The sequence below is a fragment of the Carcharhinus amblyrhynchos genome, chromosome 8 (genome assembly GCF_965287045.1).
Source record: "Carcharhinus amblyrhynchos chromosome 8, sCarAmb.v2.hapA, whole genome shotgun sequence".
In the NCBI taxonomy this organism is placed as follows: domain Eukaryota; kingdom Metazoa; phylum Chordata; class Chondrichthyes; order Carcharhiniformes; family Carcharhinidae; genus Carcharhinus; species Carcharhinus amblyrhynchos.
In genome coordinates this window covers 46,848,815-46,872,463 of record NC_137331.1, presented here as the reverse complement: position 1 = coordinate 46,872,463, position 23,649 = coordinate 46,848,815, and the positions used below count along the sequence as shown (strand labels likewise).

Sequence of the window (23,649 nt, the reverse complement as noted above, 5' to 3'; positions counted from 1 at the left end):
TCAGATCAAGCAAATAGATGCAGTCCTTGAACTTTAACTATATTTTTAAATTTGGAGATGTAACATCATAACTGCACCCCTTTTTTTTCTTTTTTTGTTTCGGAATACTTTGTAATCAGGAATATTCCAAGCTTTATATGAACCATGCCTCTGTTAACGTAATCATGTCATTATCTCATGCAGCATCTTGTACCTGAGGTTCGCCAACCTTATTAGTTATGCTAAGGGAATAATGTACATTTAATTTAACACCTCCTGTGTCACTTTCACTATTTTCCTCAACTAAAACGCTACAATGTTTTGGGATAATTCTAAATTTACTGTTTATTTCTCTGACCTTATTCCTGCTGCTTTATGTAATCTCCTAATCCTGTCCCCAGCTTGATTAGTGTAATCAGTCTCTGCCACCCAATTTGTTTTAATTTGTCTTTTGTAAATTAACAAACTTCTTAGTCTGACCCTCAACTGTGGGATGTCTTGGGATATTTTCATATTAATGTCATTAAAATTAAACTATTAATGCCTCTTCTTTTTATGTAGAACAAGTAGAGATTATATTTTGAGATTTTAAATCCTCAGGAAGTAAAGATCTTAGTCATTGCCTATCTAGATTTGCTTATTTCCTCCCTTCACCACATTCACAAATTGAGGGAGATGGTACTTCACACTTTCTTGCACTAAAATGAATACATGTAAAATCATAAAATAGAATCCCTAAATGTGGAAGGAGGCCATTCAGAGCATTGAGTCTGCACTGACTTGCTGATAGAGCATCTCACCCAAGCTCTATCCCTATGTATTTGCCCCACTAATCCTCCTAACCTACACATCTTGAGACACTAATGAACAATTTAGCATTGCCAGTCCATCTAACGTGTGCATCTTTTGGGAAGAAATTGGAACATAGAACATTACAGCGCAGTGCAGGCCCTCCGGCCCTCGATGTCGCACTGACCAGTGGAACAAATCTAATGACCCTCTAACCTAAACTATTCCAGTGTTATTCATATGCCTGTCCACTGACCATTTGTTCGCCCTTAAAGTTGGCAAGTCCACAACTGCTGCAGGCAGGGCATTCTATGCCCTTACTACTGTCTGAGTAAAGGAGCTATAGCAGGATTAGGAGGGAGCTGCAGGACACTGATTGGGAGGGACTGTTAGCTGGAAAGTCCACGGTTGGCAAGTGGGAAGCTTTTAAGGGCAAAATGAAATGGTTGCAGGGGAGGTATGTTCCGGTTAAGCGGAAGGATGGGAAAGGTAGGATTAGAGAGCTGTGGACTACAGGGGGTATTGAAGACTTGGTCAGGAAGAAGAGGGAGGCGTATGTTAGGTCGAAACGACTGGGTACAGAGAGTGTGCTGGAGGAATATAGAGAGAGTAGGAGGGAGCTAAAAAGGGGAATTAGAAGGGTGAAGAGAGGGCATGAAATGGCTTTGGCTGGTAGGATTAAGGAAAATCCAAAGGCATTTTATTCCTATATTAGAGGCAAGAGAGTAGTTAGAGGGAAAATTGGTCCTCTTAGGGACAAGAGTGGAGAGTTATGTATTGAGTCGGAGGGAATGGGGGAGCTCCTGAATGAATACTTTGCGTCGGTATTCACGAAGGAGAGGGGTTCAGAATCGTGCGGTCTCTTGGAGGGAGTGGAGGATCAGTTGCAGGAGATATCTATTACGAGGGAGGAAGTGCTAGGGCTTTTAGGTAGCGTAAGGACGGATAAAGCTCCGGGGCCTGATGGTATTTATCCCGGGCTGCTTAGGGAGGTGAAAGATGAAATTGCTGGGCCTCTGGCGCAAATCTTTGTCTCTTCTTTGGACACAGGTGAGGTCCCAGAGGACTGGAGGGTAGCTAATGTGGTACCGCTGTTCAAAAAAGGTAGTAGGGATAACCCTGGAAATTATAGACCGGTGAGTTTGACATCGGTGGTAGGGAAATTAATGGAAAAAGTACTTAGGGGTAGGATGTATGAGCATTTGGAGCGTTGCGATCTGATTACGGATACGCGACATAGCTTTGTTAGAGGGAGGTCTTGCCTTACGAATCTGGTGGAATTCTTTGAGGAGGTGACAAAAACGGTTGATGATGGGAGAGCCGTTGATGTCATCTATATGGATTTCAGTAAGGCGTTTGACAAAGTCCCTCATGGTAGGCTGGTAGAAAAGGTTAAGGCGCATGGGATACGAGGCCAGGTAGCTAGGTGGATTGAGAACTGGCTGGGTAATAGGAGACAGAGGGTAGTTGTGGAGGGGACCTTGTCGGGCTGGAGGCCAGTGATCAGTGGTGTGCCGCAGGGCTCAGTACTGGGACCTCTCCTCTTTGTAGTATACATAAATGACTTGGAAGAGAGTGTAGGTGGTGTGATCAGCAAGTTTGCTGATGACACCAAGATGGCAGGGTTGGCGAGTACTGAACTGGATTGTCAGGTGATACAACAGGATATAGATAGGTTGGTGCATTGGGCAGATAGGTGGCAGATGGAATTTAATCCTGACAAATGCGAGGTGATGCATTTTGGAAGGAATAATGCAGAGAGGAGCTATGTGATAAAAGGTAGACAGATTAGGAGTATAGACATACAGAGGGACCTGGGAGTGCAGGTTCACAAATCCATGAAGGTTGCGTCACAAGTGGAGAAGGTTGTTAGGAAGGCGTATGGAATGTTAGCCTTTATAGGAAGGGATATAGAGTATAAAAGCTGCCGTCTAATGCTTCAGTTGTACAGAATGTTGGTTAGACCGCATTTGGAGTACTGCGTCCAGTTCTGGTCACCTTACTACCGGAAGGACGTGGAGTCTCTGGAAAGGGGCAGAGGAGGTTTACCAGGATGTTGCCTGGCATGGAGGGGCTGGGTTACGAGGAAAGGTTAGAGAAACTGGGACTTTTCTCCTTGGAAAGACGGAGATTGAGGGGGGACATGATAGAGGTATATAAGATACTGAAGGGAATAGATAGTGTTAATAGTGAGAGACTGCTCCCTAGACTGGGTACAAACACGAGAGGTCATGATTTAAGGGTGAGGGGGGAGAGGTATAATTTGGAAGTGAGAGGAAGGTTCTTTACGCAGAGAGTTGTGGGGGTATGGAACGCGCTACCGAGTAGGGTGGTGGAGGCAGGAACGTTGGACTCATTTAAGGTTCAGTTAGATAGACACATGAGTGAAACGAGGATGGAGGGTTATGGTAGGGGCTATTAAATAAGAACATAAGAACATAAGAAATAGGAGCAGGAGTAGGCCATCTGGCCCTTCGAGCCTGCCCCGCCATTCAATAAGATCATGGCTGATCTGTCGCTGCTCAGTTCCACTTTCCCGCCCTCTCCCCATAACCCTTAATCCCCTCTCCTATCAAAAACCCATCAACCCGCGTCTTAAAAATATTTAGCGAGGCAGCCTCCACCACTTCAACGGGCAGAGAATTCCAGAGATTCACCACCCTTTGAGTGAAGAAGTTCCTCCTCAACTCCGTTCTAAACCGCCCCCCTTTTATCTTGAGGCTGTGCCCCCTAGTCCTATTGTCTTTTTTGAGCGGGAAGAGTCTTTCCACCTCTATCCTATCCATCCCATTCATCATCTTATACGTTTCAATGAGATCTCCTCTCATTCTTCTAAACTCTAACGAGTACAAGCCCAGTTTATTCAGCCTCTCCTCATAGCTCAACCCTTTCAACTCCGGTATCAGCCTAGTAAACCTCCTCTGCACTCCCTCCAAGGCCAAAATATCTTTGCGCAGGTGCGGCGCCCAAAAATGCACACAGTACTCCAGTTGCGGCCTCACCAATGCCCTATACAGCTGCAGCAAGACCTCCCTACTTTTATATTCAATCCCCCTCGCTATGAAGGCCAGCATCCCATTCGCCTTCCTGACCACCTGCTGCACCTGCAAGCTGGGTTTTTGCGACTCATGCACAAGGACCCCGAGGTCCCTCTGCACCGTCGCCTGCTGCAGTTTTTCGCCTCGTAAGTAATAGTCCTTCCTACCATTTTTCCTACCAAAGTGGACCACCTCACACTTGCCAACATTAAATTCCATTTGCCATTTCCTGGCCCATTCGCCCAGCCTATCTAGATCCTTCTGCAGACTCTCCACACCCTCCGCACAATTTGCCGTTCCCCCAATCTTGGTGTCATCAGCAAATTTCGACACTCTACACTCGGTTCCCTCCTCCAGATCATCTATATAAATGGTAAAAAGCTGAGGCCCCAGCACCGACCCCTGGGGCACTCCACTAGTCACCATCCGCCAATCCGAATAGCACCCGTTGACTCCCACTCTCTGCCTCCTATTTGACAACCAATCCTCTATCCACGCTAACACCCTACCCCCAACTCCATGTCCCTCGACCTTCTGCAATAACCTCTTGTGAGGCACTTTGTCAAACGCTTTCTGAAAATCTAGAAAGACCACATCTACCGGCTCTCCTCTATCCACCGCCCTAGACACATCCTCATAGAACTCCAGTAAATTTGTCAGACACGACTTCCCTTTAATGAAACCGTGCTGCGTCTGCTCTATCAAGCAATTCCCTTCAAGATGCCTCGCAATTTCCTCCTTAATGACAGATTCTAACATTTTACCTACCACAGATGTTAAACTAACCGGCCTATAATTCCCCGCCTTTTGTCTGGCACCCTTCTTAAACAACGGCGTAACATTAGCCATTTTCCAATCATCCGGCACTTCCCCGGAATCCAGCGACGTTTGGAAAATAACCACCAAGGCATCCACTATCACCTCCGCCATTTCTTTCAGAACCCTCGGATGCATTCCATCCGGTCCTGGGGACTTGTCCACAATCAGCCCCTCCAGTCTGTCGAGCACCGCCTTTCTAGTAACAGTAATGTCATTAAGACCCTCCAGTCCTACCACCTTTCTATCGCTAACACCCGGCAAATTATTCACGTCCTCCTCCGTGAAGACAGAAACAAAAAAGTTATTCAATACCTTAGCCATATCCCCATCCCCTACCACTAGGTCCCCTTTCTCATCCTCTAAAGGACCAACATTTACCCTAGCCAGAGGTTAGAACCTCGGGAGACACCGGAAAAGCAGGCTTGTAAGATTAACGTTTTTGTCTTTTTATTCCGCAGGTGGAGGTCCACCTCGTGTCAAACGAGGGGCATGCACATGGTGGGTCGTGCGTGGGCTGCTCTTGGAAGTTCCGGGAGTGGCCTAGTACTTCGTGTCGGTGTGTGTGCTTGATCCTGGACCGGTAGACGGGCGCCGCAACAGCTCGGTGACTAGCACTGCTAGCTGTGCAGATACATAGATTTGGGCCTGTGTCTGTGGGAGTTTGCGCATTCTCCCTGTGGTTGCATGGGTTTCCTCCGGGTGCTCCGGTTTCCTCCCACACCCCAAAGATGTGCTCTTAGGCTGATTGGTTTTACCAAATTGACACTATTCTCCCCTGAATCTGGCTAAGTTAGGGGTTCCATTCGTAGACATGCAGGGTAGAATAGGTGTAGGGTGATGCGGCAGCACGGGCTCGTTGGGCCGAAGGGCCTGTTTCCCGTGCTGGGTTGTTCTTTGTTCTTTGTTCTATCTACCTCTGACATCCGTCCTATAATTATCGCCCCTCAATTTAAAGCTGTGTCCCCTTGTGGAAACCCAAGTAAACATGGGGAGAAGGTAGACAGTCATCCAAGACAATAGTATAATACAGATCATGAATGTAATTGAACCTGGATCCCAGACACGGTGAGGCAGCAGTGCTAACCACTGTGTCACAGTGCTCTACTGCTATAGGCCTCTGATAAAATTTGCATTGCAGATTGGGAGTATTGTATGACCTTGTGATCGGTGTTCTTGTTAAACCTGTTGCTTTGATGTAGACGTGAGCCTAAACATGAAGCATGAAGGTGTTGGGGGGGGAATAAAATGACTCCCCTTAACCCTTTTAGGAGCTTTTGTTCACCATATTAAGGATTTTTTAATTGTCTTCTATGCACCTATATAGCACCTGGAAAACAGATGCAATACAGGGAGAGTGATCACTTATGCTTCCAATCGGATCCACGTTTCCTCTGTAGCAATTTTGTTGCCTGTGCCAAGGTATGCTGATGTAAATTAAGAATGTCGGAGGATTCTGATTACTGATGTTCTTTAATGTCCATGAGTGAAACTTCTATTCAAAAGCCAGCGTTATTTCTGATCAACTATTCAGGTGTAAACTGTTTTGAGAATTTCAGAATTTATTGCTGATTGTTATATCACAAGGGTGGCCAAAAACAGCTCACCAGCCCCAATTGGTTCTTTGAGACATGAGTGCAGCTCATTTCTTGTGCTGTGAAACCTGTTAAATTCTGCATTGGAGGGAGATAAATAGCTGGGTGCAGCCTTGGCTATGAACAGTTTAAAGTCTGACAACACCAGGTTTTAGTCCAACCTATTTATTTGATAATATACTCACAAGCTTTCGGGGTTAGCCCCTTCGTCAGGTGAATGGAGAGTTCTGGCCTCAGACAGAGCATATAAAGCACAGACAGTTTAGAGATTACTGATTAGAATGCGAATCCTTACACCTAACCTGCTGTTCAAGACCTGAAGTGGCTGATAATGTGAGTGGAAGGAGCACTGATCACAGTTTAAAGAGATGTGTATTGTCTCCAGACAGTACAGTAAGTGAGGTTACTGTACTGTCTGGAGACAATACACATCTCTTTAAACTGTGATCAGTGCTCCTTCCACTCACATTATCAGCCACTTCAGGTCTTGAACAGCAGGTTAGGTGTAAGGATTCGCATTCTAATCAGTAATCTCTAAACTGTCTGTGCTTTATATGCTCTGTCTGAGGCCAGAACTCTCCATTCACCTGACGAAGGGGCTAACCCCGAAAGCTTGTGAGTATATTATCAAATAAATAGGTTGGACTAAAACCTGGTGTTGTCAGACTTTTTACTGTGTTTACGCCAGTCCAACGCCGGCATACCCACATTATGAACAGTTTCACAGGAGGAGATGAGAGGAGAGCAGATAGCAGCACTGGGAGGAAGGAGAGTTGAGATCAATTATTAGTTGTAATGCTGTTGGGAAACTTTTTTGTGGTTTTCCACCAATCTTATGTAGAGCTGTGTAACCCTTAGCACCATTTTCACTGGCTCCCTAAATCATCCTCTCATTGCTGACCCTCCAACTTATGACCAGTGGAAAGGGAGTTAATAGTATAATACAGATCATGAATGTAAAAATCCACTGTATTGAGAAATGGGTACCCTAATACAAAATTGTTGTTCAGTTAATGGTTTTAATTTTCAATTCCAATCCATATATTTTTAACCTCTTAACTGTTTTTCCATAGTGGAAGAACAAGGCTTCCAAAGTCAGTTAGGTAGTGAGCATGTGCTAGCTCTGATGTTTGTCAGTAAAGCAGATTAATTTTTATTATGATCTGAATTGTGTGAAGGAAACATGGAAGGTTCAAGAAGAAAAAGCTGAAGGATTCTTCACAGAAGTGTGTATAATAATAACAATGTGCTTTGAAAGCTTGTCTGTGTGTCTTGCAGTTTTCAGATGTCTGAAGATTATTACATGCAGCTCTCTGGTTCAGAAGGTTAGGTCATCTGTTATTACCAGAACTTCATTCATAGATGGAAATGAATGCAAGGCCAGCCTCCTCTCCCATGCCACCCTTTTATTAAAAAAACACTCACATCTTCCGAATGTTGGGACCTGGAGGAAGTCCTGAATTGTGTGCGTGCATGCTATTTACCTGAGAAGTTTAGATTTCTGATGGGCCAATTTGCACTGGCCAAGCAAACATGAAGAAAGCTCCCAAGTTGGAGACTTGGGCTTGATGCCCTGTACTTAGCTGGATATTTACCGGCTAAAGGTATTTGTAATAGTATTTTAAAGGTCTTTGTAATGTTTAAGAACTTCAAAAACCCTAGCTTAAAACCTGAGCATTACACTGGAAGCGTGTTAATCTCAAGTGAAGTTACCTGAGCTGGTGACATAAGAAGTGGTGTGATTTCACTGCTCCTACCCTTTGCCAGTCTCCCAGTGGAAGACCTGAGCCAATATGGCATACTTAGAGGAAACTGAGTGGGAAGGATCATGTGCCCTTTCAGTAGCTTTTGAGATGTAGCTCTTTCTTGAGCCAATACTAGCTTTTTTTCTCTAACAACGCAAGAATCACTCCTCCACTAACTGTTAGATTTCCTACCTGGAATGAAAATAATAGCTCTGCAGTTCTCTTACCAAACTTATTCCAAGCTAGACTGCAGGGATAAACCGCACATGGCAACAAGAAGGTATGGTATTTAGAGGGCTGAACCATTTCACTAAAGGACAAAGCCACAAAAGTGACAATCCCAATGTTTAGTGACTATAAGTAAACTCAGTCAACGTTCACCTGCAACTGCCATTTTTAATATTTTACGTCCCATGTTTGTGGAGTCCTGAAAAATTTCACTCTATATTGGGTCAGGCTGCCTTCATGGTCCAAGGTACATCCAGACTTCCTTATCTCTTCATAGTTACAGCTAGTGGTGAGTTTTATTTGAGCCTGAGAGAAGGATCAGGCACTGAGCTCTAAATCCCAGTGTAGTGTATACCTGCTTTGCCCAATGTTAATTTTGCTTGGGTACTGCTAGGAGAGAAAGTTCAATCCCTTAAAAGTACAGAAAGTTAGAAATGTTCAGAATCAAGTACTGCAGAGACTTTGTTATTTAAGAAAATTGAAGTTGTTTTCTTGACCTTAAGAGGCTCTATGAGATCCTCTTTTGAGAATTGTTTGGACTTTATAAAGATATTCATTAGTTCTGCAAGTTTCAATATTTCGAATCTCCCATACCTTTAAGGATAGTGACAAGCAGTCTACATTGTAGTTGGATGTGTTTTTTGATCTGGTTGGCTTCAGTACATTTTTATGTACGAATTAAATGTGCTGAAGTACTCGACTGCGTGAGTTAGTGCTTCTCTTATTCGTAGCTCAGGTTGCAGTTGTTTCAATTTGGAATGCTTTGTTGAACAGAATGCCTGTTCATACAGGAGCTGTATTGTTGGGCAGTCTCATACCTTTGGATGGGTGTGGATCAGGATTAAAGCGCACTTTATATGGTTTTAATTGCAGTTGCCTATTTAACTTGCTGGAATAGAAAAGGCTTTCTTTCCCCTTTTCACTGCCGATCCACATGATAGAACACACACATCTTGCAGGTGTTGAATGCTTACAAATGGATAGTATCTACTTAAATGTTTCAACCTATTTTTAAAGTTAGCAAGTAATGGTGCTGCTTGACTATTTTTCAATGTAGAATAAACATATGTGATTTATTCACAATTTTCCTATTGTTCTGAATTTTGGATTGAGCAACTCTTTGATTATTGTGTGGTTTCCTATAGCTCGCAGGACTTGACCAAACCTGGATTTTTGCTTTGACAAAGCCTTTACTGAGAAACTGAATACTGTTAATATTGTGTACATCACATTCAAATTCAAGCTCTCCTAAATTTTCTTGGTGACAGCAAAATGCATTTTCATAGGTTACGCTCACAACTTGCATCTTAATGCATATTATGCAAATTGGTAGTGTGCCAGAGGATTAATGACTCTTTTACTGAGCATTTTTATATCTGAAGTTAATTATAGAAAATAGCACACTAACACAACTCACATTTTTCAGACTGGAGTAGTTCCATTGGGGTGAGTTTTGGGGTAGTTTCATTTGGTTGTCAGTCTGCTCTTCCTAATGTATGTTAATAATCAAAACCTTGATATACAGGGTGCAATGTCAAAAATTGTGGATGATTCAAAACTCAGATGTATTCTGAACTGTGAGGAGTATAGGGTGGGACTTTATGGCCTCGCTCATTCCAAAACCATAAAATCCCACCTGAGGTCAATGGACCTTCCCCTAGCCTGTTCTGATTCCCATGGCGGGTGGGGTGGTAAAATTCCGACCATTGTGTAAAAGTTCAAAAGGGGACAGACGAGTGGCAGATGAAATTTTAATGCAGAAAAGTGTGAAGTGATTCATTTTGGTAGCATGAATGCAGAGAGACAATATAAAACAAAGGGCACTATTTCAAAGGGGATGCAGCAGGAGATGTACGTACATCTTTGAAAGTGCAGGACAGGTTGAGAGAATGGTTAATTAAGCACACTGCATACTGGGTTTTACTAATGGGGACATAACTTCCTTGATCTTGTAGTTTGTTAAACCAATGTAGAACATGGTGGCCTCAACTGGAGTTGCGCCTAATTCTGATTTTGATTTGATTTATTATTGTCACATGCAGTGAAAAATATTGTTTCTTGCATGCTATACAGACAAAGCATACTGTTCATAGAGAAGGGAACAAGAGTGCAGAATGTAGTGTCACAGTTATAGCTAGGGTGTAGAGAAAGAGAATTTAAGAGTCAGAGTGAAGTTTTAGAAGCGTAGAACAAGAATAAAAGATATGTTGGGCACAGCTTACAGGAAATTACCTCGCTCCAGTGCCATTTTGGGAAATCATTTTAACGAGGATGTGAAAGCATTAAAGACGATGCAAGAAATTTTCATGAGAATGGTTACAGGCATGAGGAACTTCTGTTAGATGGAGAAGGGAAAAGTGAGAAAAAAATTAATAGAAGTATTCAGAATTATGAGGCGTCTAGTTAGAGTAGATGAGGAAAACTATTTCAATTGGTGGAAGGATCGAGAATGAGCGGGTGTGCACTTAAGGTAATTGGCAGAAAAACAATGTTGACATGAGGAAAACCTTTTTCACAAAGTGGTTAGGTTCTAAAGAGTATGGTGGAGAAAGGCTCAAAATATTTGAAAAGGAAGAATGCAAAGTTAAGGGGAAAAGGTAAAAGAGTGACACTAGTGAATTACTGCCTTGGAGAGCCAATATGGACATGGTGGGCCGAATAGTCGCCTGTGCTGTAAATATTCTGTGATTCTGATCACATCCCCTCCATAAATCATGTTCATTTATAATTGTACTGAAGCAAAACGACACCTAATACAAATGCTTAAGTTACATATCTTGAATATCAGAGAGTCTGAAATGTTAGTTAAATGTCTCTGGAAAATACTAACAACCAAGTTATGCTGCAGGCTGCTAAAATGCACTTTGGTGGCAGGAGAAAGGTCTCAGTTATACATTTGCTGAGTTTTGCTCCGGGGAAGTATACATTTGATGATTTCAGTTGGCAACAGACAATCTTATAAACTACCCAATTGGCGTGCGACCTTAAAAAAAACCTAAACATGTGGTCAAAACAAGTAATAACTTGTGCAAATGTTAAACTACACATCCTGATTCTAGTTAGGAATGATAACAAGTTACTTACCTTAACCTTTTTCTTTTGGCAAGAATGTAACTGTCTTGGATAGGGGAGAGCAGGAGGATTTGAATACAAGCTTGTTTGTGGTGAAACATTGCAATAGATTAATAATTGACTGTTTTTTCTCGTACTCATTCACTCATATTCCTGTCTAGTAAAGAGCAGGGTATTGCTCATACCAATAACAAGATAATAATTGCAAGTATCGCCAGTGCAGACATGATGGACTGAATGGTGGCCTTCTACACTGTAGGGATTCTATGATGTAATACCAACCAGCCACCACAGTAGCTTGTAATTAAAGCAGGATAAAAGTTTCCTTAATGGTGCTGATCATCTATTCTGTTATTAGTTGTTCAGGTTATTTGCCTTGCACTATTAGTGCTATCCACTATTCAGACAGCTTACAGCTTATTGGCAACTGACTGTAAAATTACTTTATCGATATTCAGGTGTTTTTTGAAGTTTTAAAACTAAACTGTTGAGAATTAAGCAAATAAAAATGGAAATAAGGGCCAGAATTTTATTGCCTCACCCAAGGCTCGCAGAGCGGAAATCTCATTTGGCCTTGGCAGGATTTTACGATCTCGCTGAGGTGAGGTCGTAAAATCCTGCTGAAGGTGTTTGAGAAATGCACCAAGCCAGGCAGTAATCTTGGAGACTACAGATAAATTAATGCTGCTTCAAAGCTCTTTTTAAAGAGCCAGATCATTAACTTGTCTGCTCTTGCTATGGATGATGACTGACCTGTTGCATTACTCTTGCATTCTCTTATTTTGTTCCAGATTTCCAGCATCTGCAGCATTTTGCTTTGGTTAGCTTGTGCTCTGTGAATTTCTTCTCATCTTTCAGATAATGAAGGAAAGGACTAGAGTTTCAATAACTTGCTGGGATTAGATCATTTCTCTTCCTGTATAGCTTCTCTTTTGATCTTGATTACAATGTTGTAATACTTTTTGTTGTTTCTTGTCCGTCATCCTGAAATGTATAATTTTTTTTAATGCAGTGCTGCAAACGAAAGTAACCAAGCTAAAGAAAGAGAGATGTTTGTAAGTACCTTAATTTTAACCTAAAGAAATTATTGTAATAACATTCTAGATACGGTTGAAACTGTCCATCAAGTTGGACCAAAAAATAAGTTAAATTTAATGTGTTGGCAGCCAATAAATAGATGGCTGTATGAAAAGGAAAATGTTTTATTGACAAGATAGCAGACATAAAGGTAATCGAAGACAATTAGCCTTATTTTGGTATTCTTGATGTACAATGTTTCTAACCTCTACTTAACAGTAATATCAACTTTTAAAGGCCCATCGTAAATTCTGTTGTCAAAAGAAAAATGTCTACAGCAAATGGCTTACACTCACATATGATATTTACTGTATTTAATCGTTCCCTAGCAGTTGTCAATATTTCAGCTTCACTATTCTCCGTCATATATGTTTCAGTAACTTGGCACAGTCATTCACGTTCACTGTCATAAATTGACATTAGTTCCTTAATTATCTGATGATAATCCAATGAGGCTCTAGTTCACCAATTGAAAGACGGAACTGCAGAATCAAAATTTCTATACTAATCTGCTGATGCAGTAAGTGACATTAAGGCACCTATTGAGCTTTGCATCCAAAACATTATTTTCTGCATTCTTTATTGGGAAACAGTGGCAGGAACAGGAATTGTTGCATACAGCTTTTGTTGCTTTGTGATGTCTTTATCTAATGATTTTGAAGTTGCTCATTGGGAAGAATTTAACAACAATGTTCAAAAGTTAACTTTTTCAATTGTAGGTTTGCAACAAGAAAATTGCGTTTCTGGCTAATCACTTCTGACATTCCTCAAGTTATCCTGCTTGATTCATGGTTTGCAGTTTGTGAGCTTCGATGCCAGAATTTATTGGGACCAGATTTTTGAAGAAGCTTGTTCTTTTCTATGATGGCTTTTTCCCTTTTTTTTAAACTACTTGTATTTATACAAAGAATTCTGACTTGTTGCTTGTTTTTTCCCCATCTGTTTTCCCCATTTTGCCCCTAAAGGCAAGTCTTTTGTCTGGTATTTTTTGTTATTGTCTTGAACATACTCAGGGTGCCATGACTTTTGGCATGCTCCTGCAATTGCATCTAATCTGCCATTACTCAGTGTGTGCAACTGTGATGCATTTTTTTTTAAAAAGTGGTTGTGAAAAATTAGAATTCTGTTGTTTTATTGAGGTAATGCCTGGGCCTTTTCTTGCATTATATGAAACTAAAATACTACGGATGCTGGAGATTTGAATTAAAAACTGCTGGTAATGCTCAGTCAATTTGGCAGCATCTGTGGATGTAGAAAAAATTGCATTAACTTTAGATTTTCCATCATTTATTCCTGTTCTCGTATCAGTTGTTTTAACAAAATAACTATTCTTTGGAATGGGAATTGGAAACATGTCTCCTGTTCTCTTTGTCTAAATATCAAGGCTTTAAATAATTTTCCAGAAATTGTTCAAATCTTTCTTTTGTATGTCACTGCTTGAAATTTTAATTTTGTTTTAAATTCCTTGTTAGTACAGTGGTTAAAGTTCTGGTTTGCCATATGGGAGACCAGAGTTCAATTTTCTGGAGAGGGATTATTATGCTTTTGTAATTAAAGGCAAATTATTCTCTTGGCTAGGAAATAGACTGATTGGCACAGCTATGATTTAAAGTTCAGGTTCTCTAATAGACATGATGTAATGAGTGGTGTCCAGCAAGGATCTGTGTTGGGGCCTCAGCTGTTCATCATATTTATTAATGACAAGGATGATGGATTAGAAAACCACAGGCCCGAGTTGACAAGTGACACAAAAATAGGTGGCATTGTAAGCAATTTAGGTGGAGACATAAAATCACCAACATATTAGCAGATTAATTGTATGGACAAAACTGTGGCAACTAGATTTCAGTGTAGACAAATAGGAGGAAATCTAAAAGGACAACAATGTTTCCAAATGGTAAAAAGCTAGAAACGGTGAAGCTCTAAAGAGACTTGAGGTATCAATTTAAAAAGTCATGAACAGTTGCAAAAAAAATCCAAACTTCACTGAGATTTGGAGGAATGCAGCCTAGATTTACCAGAATGATACCTGGATGTCAAGATTTAAAGTATGAAAATTTCCAGGAATTTAGAAACATAAGGGATGATTTAATCAGTCTTTTAAGTTAATAAGGAAATAAATGGTCACCCTCTTCCAGCTGATTGGGGAGTCTAAAACTGGGTTGCAAAATCTGAAATGAGTGTGAGAGCTGTCAGGAGTGAAATTGAGAAACACTGCTATTTGTAATGGTAGAAGTTTAAGACTCTTCCGCAAATGATGCTAGATCAGTTAACGTTAAGTATGAGGGATTTTTTTAACCAAAAATACTGAGGAAAAAATGGGACAAAGGCAGATATGTGGACTTGGGTTACAAACCAACCATGTTCGCATTGAATGGCAACGTAGGCTTGAGGAGCTGAATGGCCTACCCCTGTTCTTCAATGTTACCTGCTAGATTTTTCTGCCAAATTCGGACTGCATTACAAATTTGCGTCTCATTCCTCCATCCGTAAATTTGATGTTGAATCTGATCTGTGGTGGTTAAGTTGGTTTTGAATACAAATATTCAAAATATCACTGTTACATTTGACAAGGAAAAAGATAAATTAAATGCTCTGGGTGTAGAACTTGATGGACTCTGGTTTTTTCATCAAATAAATATCAATCAGGACAATATCTCTTCCCCCAGGAAAGCAGCCATTTTCAAACTGAGTGAATTTAACAGACTGAAACTTCAGATTATTGCTCAACTTCTGCACAAGCTCTTTCAGAAAATGGCCTCAGGACACAGATTCACAATTGTCATTTCAGCTAACCTGGATAGAAGTTGTGCCAGCTGGGTTAGAGCTGGATATCAATGTGAGAAGAAATAAAAGAAATAGAACAGAGCACTACAGCACAAACAGGCCCTTCGGCCCACAAGTTGCGCCGATCATATCCATACTACCAGGCCATAGAACTATCTGTAACTCCCAATCCCATTAAATCCCATGTATTCATCAAGAATAGTCTGTTTAGGGATAGTTTCCAGGTGCTTTAGAATCCCTTAAATACTCAGATATTGGAACTCCTACATATGGATCCAAAGAACAAAAACAGCCCGGGAAACAGGCCCTTCGGCCCAACGAGCCTGCGCCGCCATCTCAACACCACCAGTCCCCTTCTCCACCCACAACCCTTGTCTAATGCTTTATGGCCATCCAGATTGAGGGAAACTGATTTAGGGACAATTTATTACTGCCAGTCAGCCTAATAGCACATCTTTGGGGTGTGGGAGGAAACTGGAGCACCCGGAGAAAACTCACGCAAGCACGGGTCTTGTACTGTACAGATATTCTTCTTGTTACTCCAGTATGTTAAACCAGTATTAAAACCTTTAGTCCTGTAACATACATTCTTCTTGGCATATCTTACCCACTAGGAATTTAACCAGGCTTCATGTTCTCTGAAATGTCGTTCTAGCCAGATTCTCTTGATCTGATTCAAGAGAGAATTAAAGGAGTGCGACTTCGGTGAGTGGTCTCTAATGACCTAGGAGCTCACAAATGAGATCCCATCCATTGCCTGACATTTATTGAGCATGTGATGACCTTGATGTGCCCAAGAGTGCAAACCAAGCAATGGCTGCCTATCCCCCATCTCAATACAGTGGGACCAGGTCTGAGGGCTTAGGTGGCTGGCCTGATGTCCGCCGGATTTTCGCTGCCTGCTGCTCCCCGACTACCTTTGCACCTTGTGTGAGGGAGTGTATTCTCCAGTCCAAAATATGTAACTGGTAGTGAGAGAAACTTGTAAGATGAGGATTCATTTCGCCCGCCCCCACCGTGCATCCCAGCTCCAGCTTCATCCTGATGAGCTTATTGCTATTCACAAAGAAACTTTTCCTTGTGTTCTTTAGTACCTTGTTTTATGGAGGCTGTATGAAAACTGCTGACCAGGCTTTTGATTTTGAATTAGAAATGTCAACATAATGTACTATTCATCCATGGAATGTTGGTAAGGTTCACATTTATTATCCACCCCTTTGGAACTAATGGTCTTCAGGGTGGCACAATGGTTAGCACCGCTGCCTCGCAGTGCCAGGTACCCGGGTTCAATTCTAGCTTTCGGTCACTGTCTGTGTGGAGTTTGCACATTCTCCCCATGTCTGTGTGGGTTTCCTCCCACAGTCCAAAGATGTGCAGGTTAGATTGATTGGTCATGCTAAATTGATCCTAGTATCAGGGAGATTAGTAGGGTAAATATGTGGGGTTATGGGAATAGGGCCTAGGTGGGATTTTGGATGGAGCATACTTGGGCCGAATGGCCTACTTCTGCACTGTAGGGATTCTATGATTCATCCAAGGTTCTTAAAAGAAATGGCTGCTGACAGATTGTTGGTTCTAATTTTCCAAAATTCCATATTCTGGAAAGGTCCCTTCAAATTGGAAAATAGCAAATGTAATTCAAGGTGGCATGGAGAGGAAACAGTGTAGGTATAAATGGATCATTTTCAGGTTGACAATATGGAACAAGTAGATTGCCACAAGGCTCAATGTTGGGGCCTCAACAGTTTAGAATAGGTTAGTGACCTTTAAAGAAAGGGATTGATGAAAGGACCATATGTATGGTTGCTAAATTTGCTGATGAGAAAAATAGGTAGGAGAGTAAGTTGCAAAGAAGCCATAAGAGGGAGGGTTTTTAGGCCTGCTATCTGCCAACAAGAATTGTGATGTCCCAGAGATCAGGGCATTGGGCAAATGGTGCCTAACCTGTCACAATGCTCCTGGCCTGCCCCACCAGCTCCAATCAGGTTCCTGCCCATATGTGGCCAGCAACCCGATAATTATGCAAACATTCTAATTATATAACAGTTTGTGGGTTTGACAGCCCAACTCACCATGGGATAATGCTCGGGCAGACTTTGGTCTTGGTCATCCCTAATGTGCACTTGGTGTTTTGGACCCCGAGAGTCCAAGGGAGCACCATCAGCCCCTCAGCAATGAGGGGCAGCATTCTCCCCTACCACTCAAATAATGGGTCACCCCCCTCCCCCCAGATGAAGTTAAGATATCCTCTCTTCAAAGGGGTCTGCTCACACCTGCAGCTTCTGACGGAGAGACAAGGAAATCCCTGCTGTGGAATGGAGTGTTGCTGTGATTTAAAAGCCAGGTGACCAGGAGTCATGGATATTAAAGTGACCTGGCCAGTCCAAAGTTTTCACAGCTGAGAGGCAGGAATGAAGATAGTGATCACAAGGTTATCCAAACCCCACAATGCCCAGGGGTGGTCTTCAGGCCAGCCCAGTATAGAAGCGGCAATCCAGCCACAAGACCCCCATCCTGGGGGAGAATGGCGAGGTCATCCCCTTGGTTGCAGCCCACTTCAGGACAAAATCTGCAGAAGTATATCAATGGGTTAAATGAATGGGCAAGTAATTGGCCGATGATTACGTTGTGGGAAAATATGAACTTGTTTGCTTTGACAGGAAGGATAGTAAAGCAGCATTTTATATAAAGGAAGAGAGATGCAGAACTCTGCGGCACAGAGGGATCTGGAAGTCCTGGTACACAAACCACAAAAAGTTAGTATGGAAGTACAGCAAGTGATTAGGAAGGTAAATAATTTGTTGTCATTTATTGTGTGGAACATTTTGCTACAATTTTGCAGGGCGCTGATGAGATTACATCTAGAATACTATGTCCAGTTTTGGAGTGTTTATTTAAGAAAGGACATTAGAAGCAGTGCAGAGAAGGTTCACTTCACCGATCCTTGTGTTGAAGGTTGTATCTTTTTGAGGGTGAGATAGACATATTGGGCTTGTATCTTTTGCAGCTCAGAAGAATGAGAGATGATATTGAAACATACTGAGAGACTTTAAGGACGGATTTGAAAGGATATTTCCCCTTGTGAGGAGGTCAGAACTAGATTACACAATTTAATAAAGGGCTTCTCATTTAAGATGGAGATAGTAGATTTCTGAAGGTAATTAGTCTGTGGAATTCTCTTCCTCAAAGAGCAGTGGAGGCTGAGTCATTGAAAATTTTCATGGCTGAATTGCATAGATTGTTCACAGGGTAGTCAAAGAGTATAGGTGGTACATTGGAAAGTAAGGCCACAATGAGATAAGCCATGATCTTCTAAAATTGTGGGCAGGCTTGAGGAGATAATGACATACTTACTACTCCTCCTCCTCATTCATATGGTCATTAGTAGTTCAGTCAAACTTAAACTGAGATGCTTAAAGTGTGATTTTTAACTTTTAATGTGGAAGGCATATGTATCTAAATTTTGTTTGTATAATTGGTGAACTATAGGATTTAGGTGTGTGTAGGTCATTTGCCTTGATGCAAATATTGAGTTGAAACAGGGATGTAGACAATAAAGGGAACAGCAGGATTTGTTTTTGATCGCTTTGACTGGATAAATGCGGTCTTGAGTGCCCAAGTGGCCTCCTGTGCTGTAACTCCTGGTTTTTAATTCTTCCTTAGGGCTGCTCTTAAAGTTGTTTCCCTGTTTAAGAAAGTTATTCACTCATTTCATCCACTGTTATTGTTCAGAAATGGCTAATCATTCTCACCATTTGCTGCCGTCCTGGAGGAGTTTCAACTTGTAAAACTTCAGTTTGGAAATGTTGAGCAGTTAATTGCTTGCTACGGAAAACAAAACTTGTTGTAAATTATTTACTCCCCAGGGCTGGAGGTCCTCAACAGAAGCCATTCTGCTAGATTTTGCACTGCTTGAGTAATTTTCTTACGGTGTGTAAAGGATGACTGATGAAAAAAAAATGAAATTTACTTACCTTGCAGGATTGTTTTTATTCTGATAGGCAAGGCTTTCTACCGTTCACATACCACAATAACCTTTAACCATCTTCTCCGAACCTTTTGGGCGCTCTTTTTCAGTTTGATTACGCAATAAAAATCCTAACAATGTTAGTTTCCCTTTTTTAATGCAGATTGAGTGAGAAGTCATGTACAATATGATTTGAATTTTACATTCAGTTTGAGGGAGAGAAGAATGCATCCAAGACTAGTATTTTGAAACTAAATAAGGGCAATTATTAGGGCATGAAAGCAGAGATAGCTAGAGTGAACAGGCAAATGTGCTTAAGGGATAGCACAATAGAAGTTTAGTGGCAAATATTAAAAGGGATATTTCAGAATACACAGAATAGACGCATGCCAATGAGAAAGAAACAATTCCATGGGGAAGGCCTGGCATCTCTGGTTAACCAAAACAGTTAAAGACAGTATGAAACTTAAAGAAAAGTGTATATTTGTGCAAAGATAAGTGGCAGGTCAGAAGAAGGGAAAGAGCATTGAAGAAATGGTATAGATTTTGATCAGGAGGGAAAAACTATAGCAAGTAATTGGGAAAGCTAATAAAATGTTATCATTTATTGTGAGAGGAATTGAATACAGAAGTAGACAGGTTATACTTCAATGTGCAGGGCATTAGTGAGACTACATCTGAAGTAGTGTATACTGGCTTCCTTATTTAAGGAAAGAATGTAAATGCAGTAGCAGCAGATCTGAGAAGGTTTGCTAGATTAATACCAAGAATGAGCAGGTTGCCTTGTGAGGAAGGGTTGGAGAGGTCAGGTTTGTATTCGCCAGAGCTTAGAGTAAGAGGTGACTTGATCAGAGCCTTTAAGATCCTGAGGGGTTTTGAAAAGGTGGATGTGGAGCAGATGTTTACTCTTGTTGGAGAATTTAAAACTGTGGGTCACTGTTTAAAAATGAGGGGTCATTCATTTAAGACTGAGTTGACGGCAAATTATTTCTGAGGATTAAAATCTCTGCCTCAAAGGGCAGTGGAAACAGAATATTTGAATATTTTGAAGGCAGAGCTAGATAGATTCTTAATTAATAAGGAGGCTGAAAGGTTGTTGGGGGTAGGCAGGAATATGGGGCTAAGGTTAGAGCAGCCATATCTTATTGAATGGCAGAGCAGGCTCAATGAGCTGAGTGGCCTACTCCTGCTCCTAATTTGTATGTTTGTGTGTGACTGTCCAGCATGATGAGACAAGTAAAATTGGTTTTGTAACAGCTCTTTTGAACCAATAAAGTTTAAGTGCCTGTACCTGGTGAAGTATGCCTGTTAGATAAAGAAAACAATATGGAAAATTCATTTTGATATTCAATGCAAGTAAATCTCTTTTTGTAAAATTTCAAATTAACTTTGTACACTGAATTTTTCAAAGCCTGAAGTGACTTTGAGTTTTTCTTACAAGGCATTTTAAATGTGCTCACCAATGGAGGAATCCAACAAATTCATTGCATAGTTTGCTGTGATTCATTTCATTCTTTGCAAAATGACTAGTCATTATACAAGTATCTCATTGTAGATATAATGATCCTTAACAAGAGTCACTTACTGACTCCCCCAAATTCCTGGAGTTTAATATTTCACTGAGATAAGAAGCACAACAATGGCACTCTTATGTAGGACTCTGCTGAACATTACAAATAACGATTCTGTAGTATTGGGGCAAAGGCCATTAGTAAGTATGAACTTCGAAGCCAATTTGTCAATCTCATGCCAAAGGAACCTAAACCTCTCTGCTCCTGTTTTATTTTTAATTTACTTTTGATACTTTTCTGTGTTTCCAGAAGGCTTTAAAAAAATGCCTTCACATCAGTGTAATTGGAGGAGATGAATGAAACTGCTAATGAAGGAATTCATTTAAATTTGTGTCAATGTTTTTTACTAGTTGTAGAGCATAAACATGTAGCTTGAAAATTTTGTAAAGTATTAGCAAGTGCAGTTAACAGAATATTTTACAAATGAATGGCAGAATATTTCAGAATACTTGAATCTTCTGTTAGCTCAGTCATTTTAAGATCTGTATAATGCAGTTTGTATTACATGTCTGCAGAATTCTGTGTCAAGGCTGTTGATCTTTTCAACTTAAAAGGCAACTGGACTTTGGCATCAGAAAACTCAAGCTCTTAGAAATTTATTTTTAATTGAACGTTCTCACTTGGAACAATGTTTATTTCTTAATGAACAAATAAGCATGATGTGCCAGATGCAACTGAGAAATATAAAAAAGCTGCCATTTTAACTACCATAGAAAAGGGGATTTTAAAAAAACTTGATTTTTTTTTAAGGAACACATTTATTTAACCTCATCAGTTTATAACTAATCAATCAGCATACATCTTGCACAGTTTGAAGAGTGGCTGTCTATCTCTACTTGTAAATTTAAATGTATGCTCTTAAACATTCAGTCAGATTAGGGTAACAACTTGCACCAAATTTACATTTGTATTGTCATGCCACTTGCCTGGATAAGTAAATATTTTTTACTTTTACTATTTGTAAATCAATGACGTTCAGCACCGAATTAGAACAATCAAAATTTCATTGATATCCAGATAATAGATTCAGACTGTAAGATTTATTTATTTTAAATAATCCCGACTACTTAAATAATCCTGCCTGGTGTTAATATACAATTTTATTTTTCCAGAGATGCTCAGAGACTTGAAGAATACTATAATAAAAATCAACAGTTAAGAGAACAACAAAAAGCACTACATGACAACATTAAAGCTTTAGAAGACAGGTAAGATGCAATGTGATTTATAAAGAAAACCTCAATGGATTAGAATAAGAAGGGTGCCATTGTAAAATACATCACCTTAGTTTTGCAGCAAGAAGAGGCTTCGCTAGAGAAATACACTTTGACTGATGAGGCTTCAATTTTCCCCCTCCACCTCATCAAGTGAAATTGTGCATAGGTGAGTCAGACCACATCCTCTTACTGGCCAGTGAATGCGCCAGTCCCACGACATTACCTTCAACTAGAAGTGAACTAAAAATGCAGCTGCAGACAAACAAGGGCCAGATTTAGATGTAAAATTCATTGTCCAGTAATACCATCAGTGCCACAATATGATTTTTGCAGTGACTTGGACTTCCACCTTCTGTCAAATTCAGAAGAAAAACCTGACAGGAGATGCTGAGTGGCCAAAAGGGACCAAAATAAGTTGACAATTACTTTTCTGTAAAATCCTTGTGCATTAGAAGGAGCAGAAGTGCTCCCCTTGAGGCTCCATAAGGAGCCCTTGGGTTCCCCAGTCCTAGTCCCATCTCGCTCCTTCCTTGCACTGCTGCCAAATAAATCTCTTGGCCAGCATTAGTGTAATGCCAAGGACTGTTGCCTTGGATCCCAGATATCCTAAAGTCCCTAAACCCATTTTCTGCTTCTGCACAGGAGCCTTGAGATGCTGCTCTGGGGAAGGAGATTGGTTATTTAAATGAGGCTCAGGAGTTAAAATGGTGAAGACTTCATGCTGAAATCCCTGTGGGGATTACCGTCCCATCCTCTCCACTATTTTCCTAAGTCAAAATCAAGGCCCAAGATTCCCATCACACTACATATGCCTAAAATTGCTAGGTTTAGCATGCCGTGAGAAGCTTGTGACCAAGTTGATACTGTGGACTACATCTTGAACCTTTTACTGAAGTCAGCAAGAATTAAAAGAAATGCATATAATTGTGCAAAGATTAGTGATAGATCAGAACATGGAGAATATTTTAGAAATTAGTGAGAGATGACAAAAATTATTAGAGATAGGAATTGGAATATGAGAGTTAAAAAAACAAATGGTAAGAGCATCTACAAGCATATAAGGAGAAAGAGTGTATTTAAAGTAAGCATTAACCCCTTCGAGGATGAGAATGAGGACTTAATAATGGGAAACAAGAGAATGGCAGAGACTTTGAACAATTTATTTTATCATTTCAGGGTAAAAGCTATGGACTGATCTTTGAAGGGCATTTAAAATAAAATCCAACAAGAGAATGATCACAATGGGTCACAACAATAATAGAAAATCAACAGACAAAAGGGAGGGGAGAATTTAGAACAATCAGTATCACTAAAAAAAAAATCAGTGAAGTTAATGGTATTAAAGGCTGACAAGTAACTTTTAGGTGCCCTTTTCCATCTTAATTAATTTGAAGATAATATTATGCCTGTCTTCAGACACAGACAATGTTGCTCTCCTTGGTCCCACTTCTGTCCTCACTGAACCAATGTGCTTGGTAGACCTGCATTGACATAGATAAGGAAGGAGAATCTGGATAGATGAACTGCAGTTCTGGGAAGTTCCTGCATTGCTGTATGACAAAAGGAGTGTTTTAAAGGATAGAGAGAATTTTTCTCCCCACAAATCCGCCCTGGAAACATGAGGGGTGATTTTCCTAAGAAAATTCTAATTGTCAAATTCATGAGAAAACTGGAGTAATTCACATTGTTTTTGCAGTTGGTGTTCACACTAGAATCTCCCATACTTTGCAATGCAGAGGCCACTAACGTGAATATAATTTGATTTCAG

The 23,649-nt window shown here is 40.7% G+C and overlaps 1 protein-coding gene across 8 annotated transcripts in view; it reads left to right on the top strand.

Annotated features, from left to right (window-relative positions):
• rbbp8 (retinoblastoma binding protein 8) overlaps nucleotides 1-23,649 on the top strand; it is a 118,878-nt gene that overhangs the window by 52,166 nt on the left and 43,063 nt on the right. For 7 of the 8 annotated variants that reach the window (XM_080194010.1, XM_080194009.1, XM_080194016.1 and 4 more), the window contains 2 exons: nucleotides 12,275-12,317; nucleotides 21,777-21,872. In XM_080194010.1, the coding sequence (XP_080050136.1) occupies nucleotides 12,275-12,317; nucleotides 21,777-21,872 (139 nt within the window). Of the gene's footprint in view, nucleotides 1-5,954; nucleotides 6,045-12,274; nucleotides 12,318-21,776; nucleotides 21,873-23,649 lie in introns of those variants that run through there. The other variant, XM_080194017.1, reaches the window with a different exon arrangement.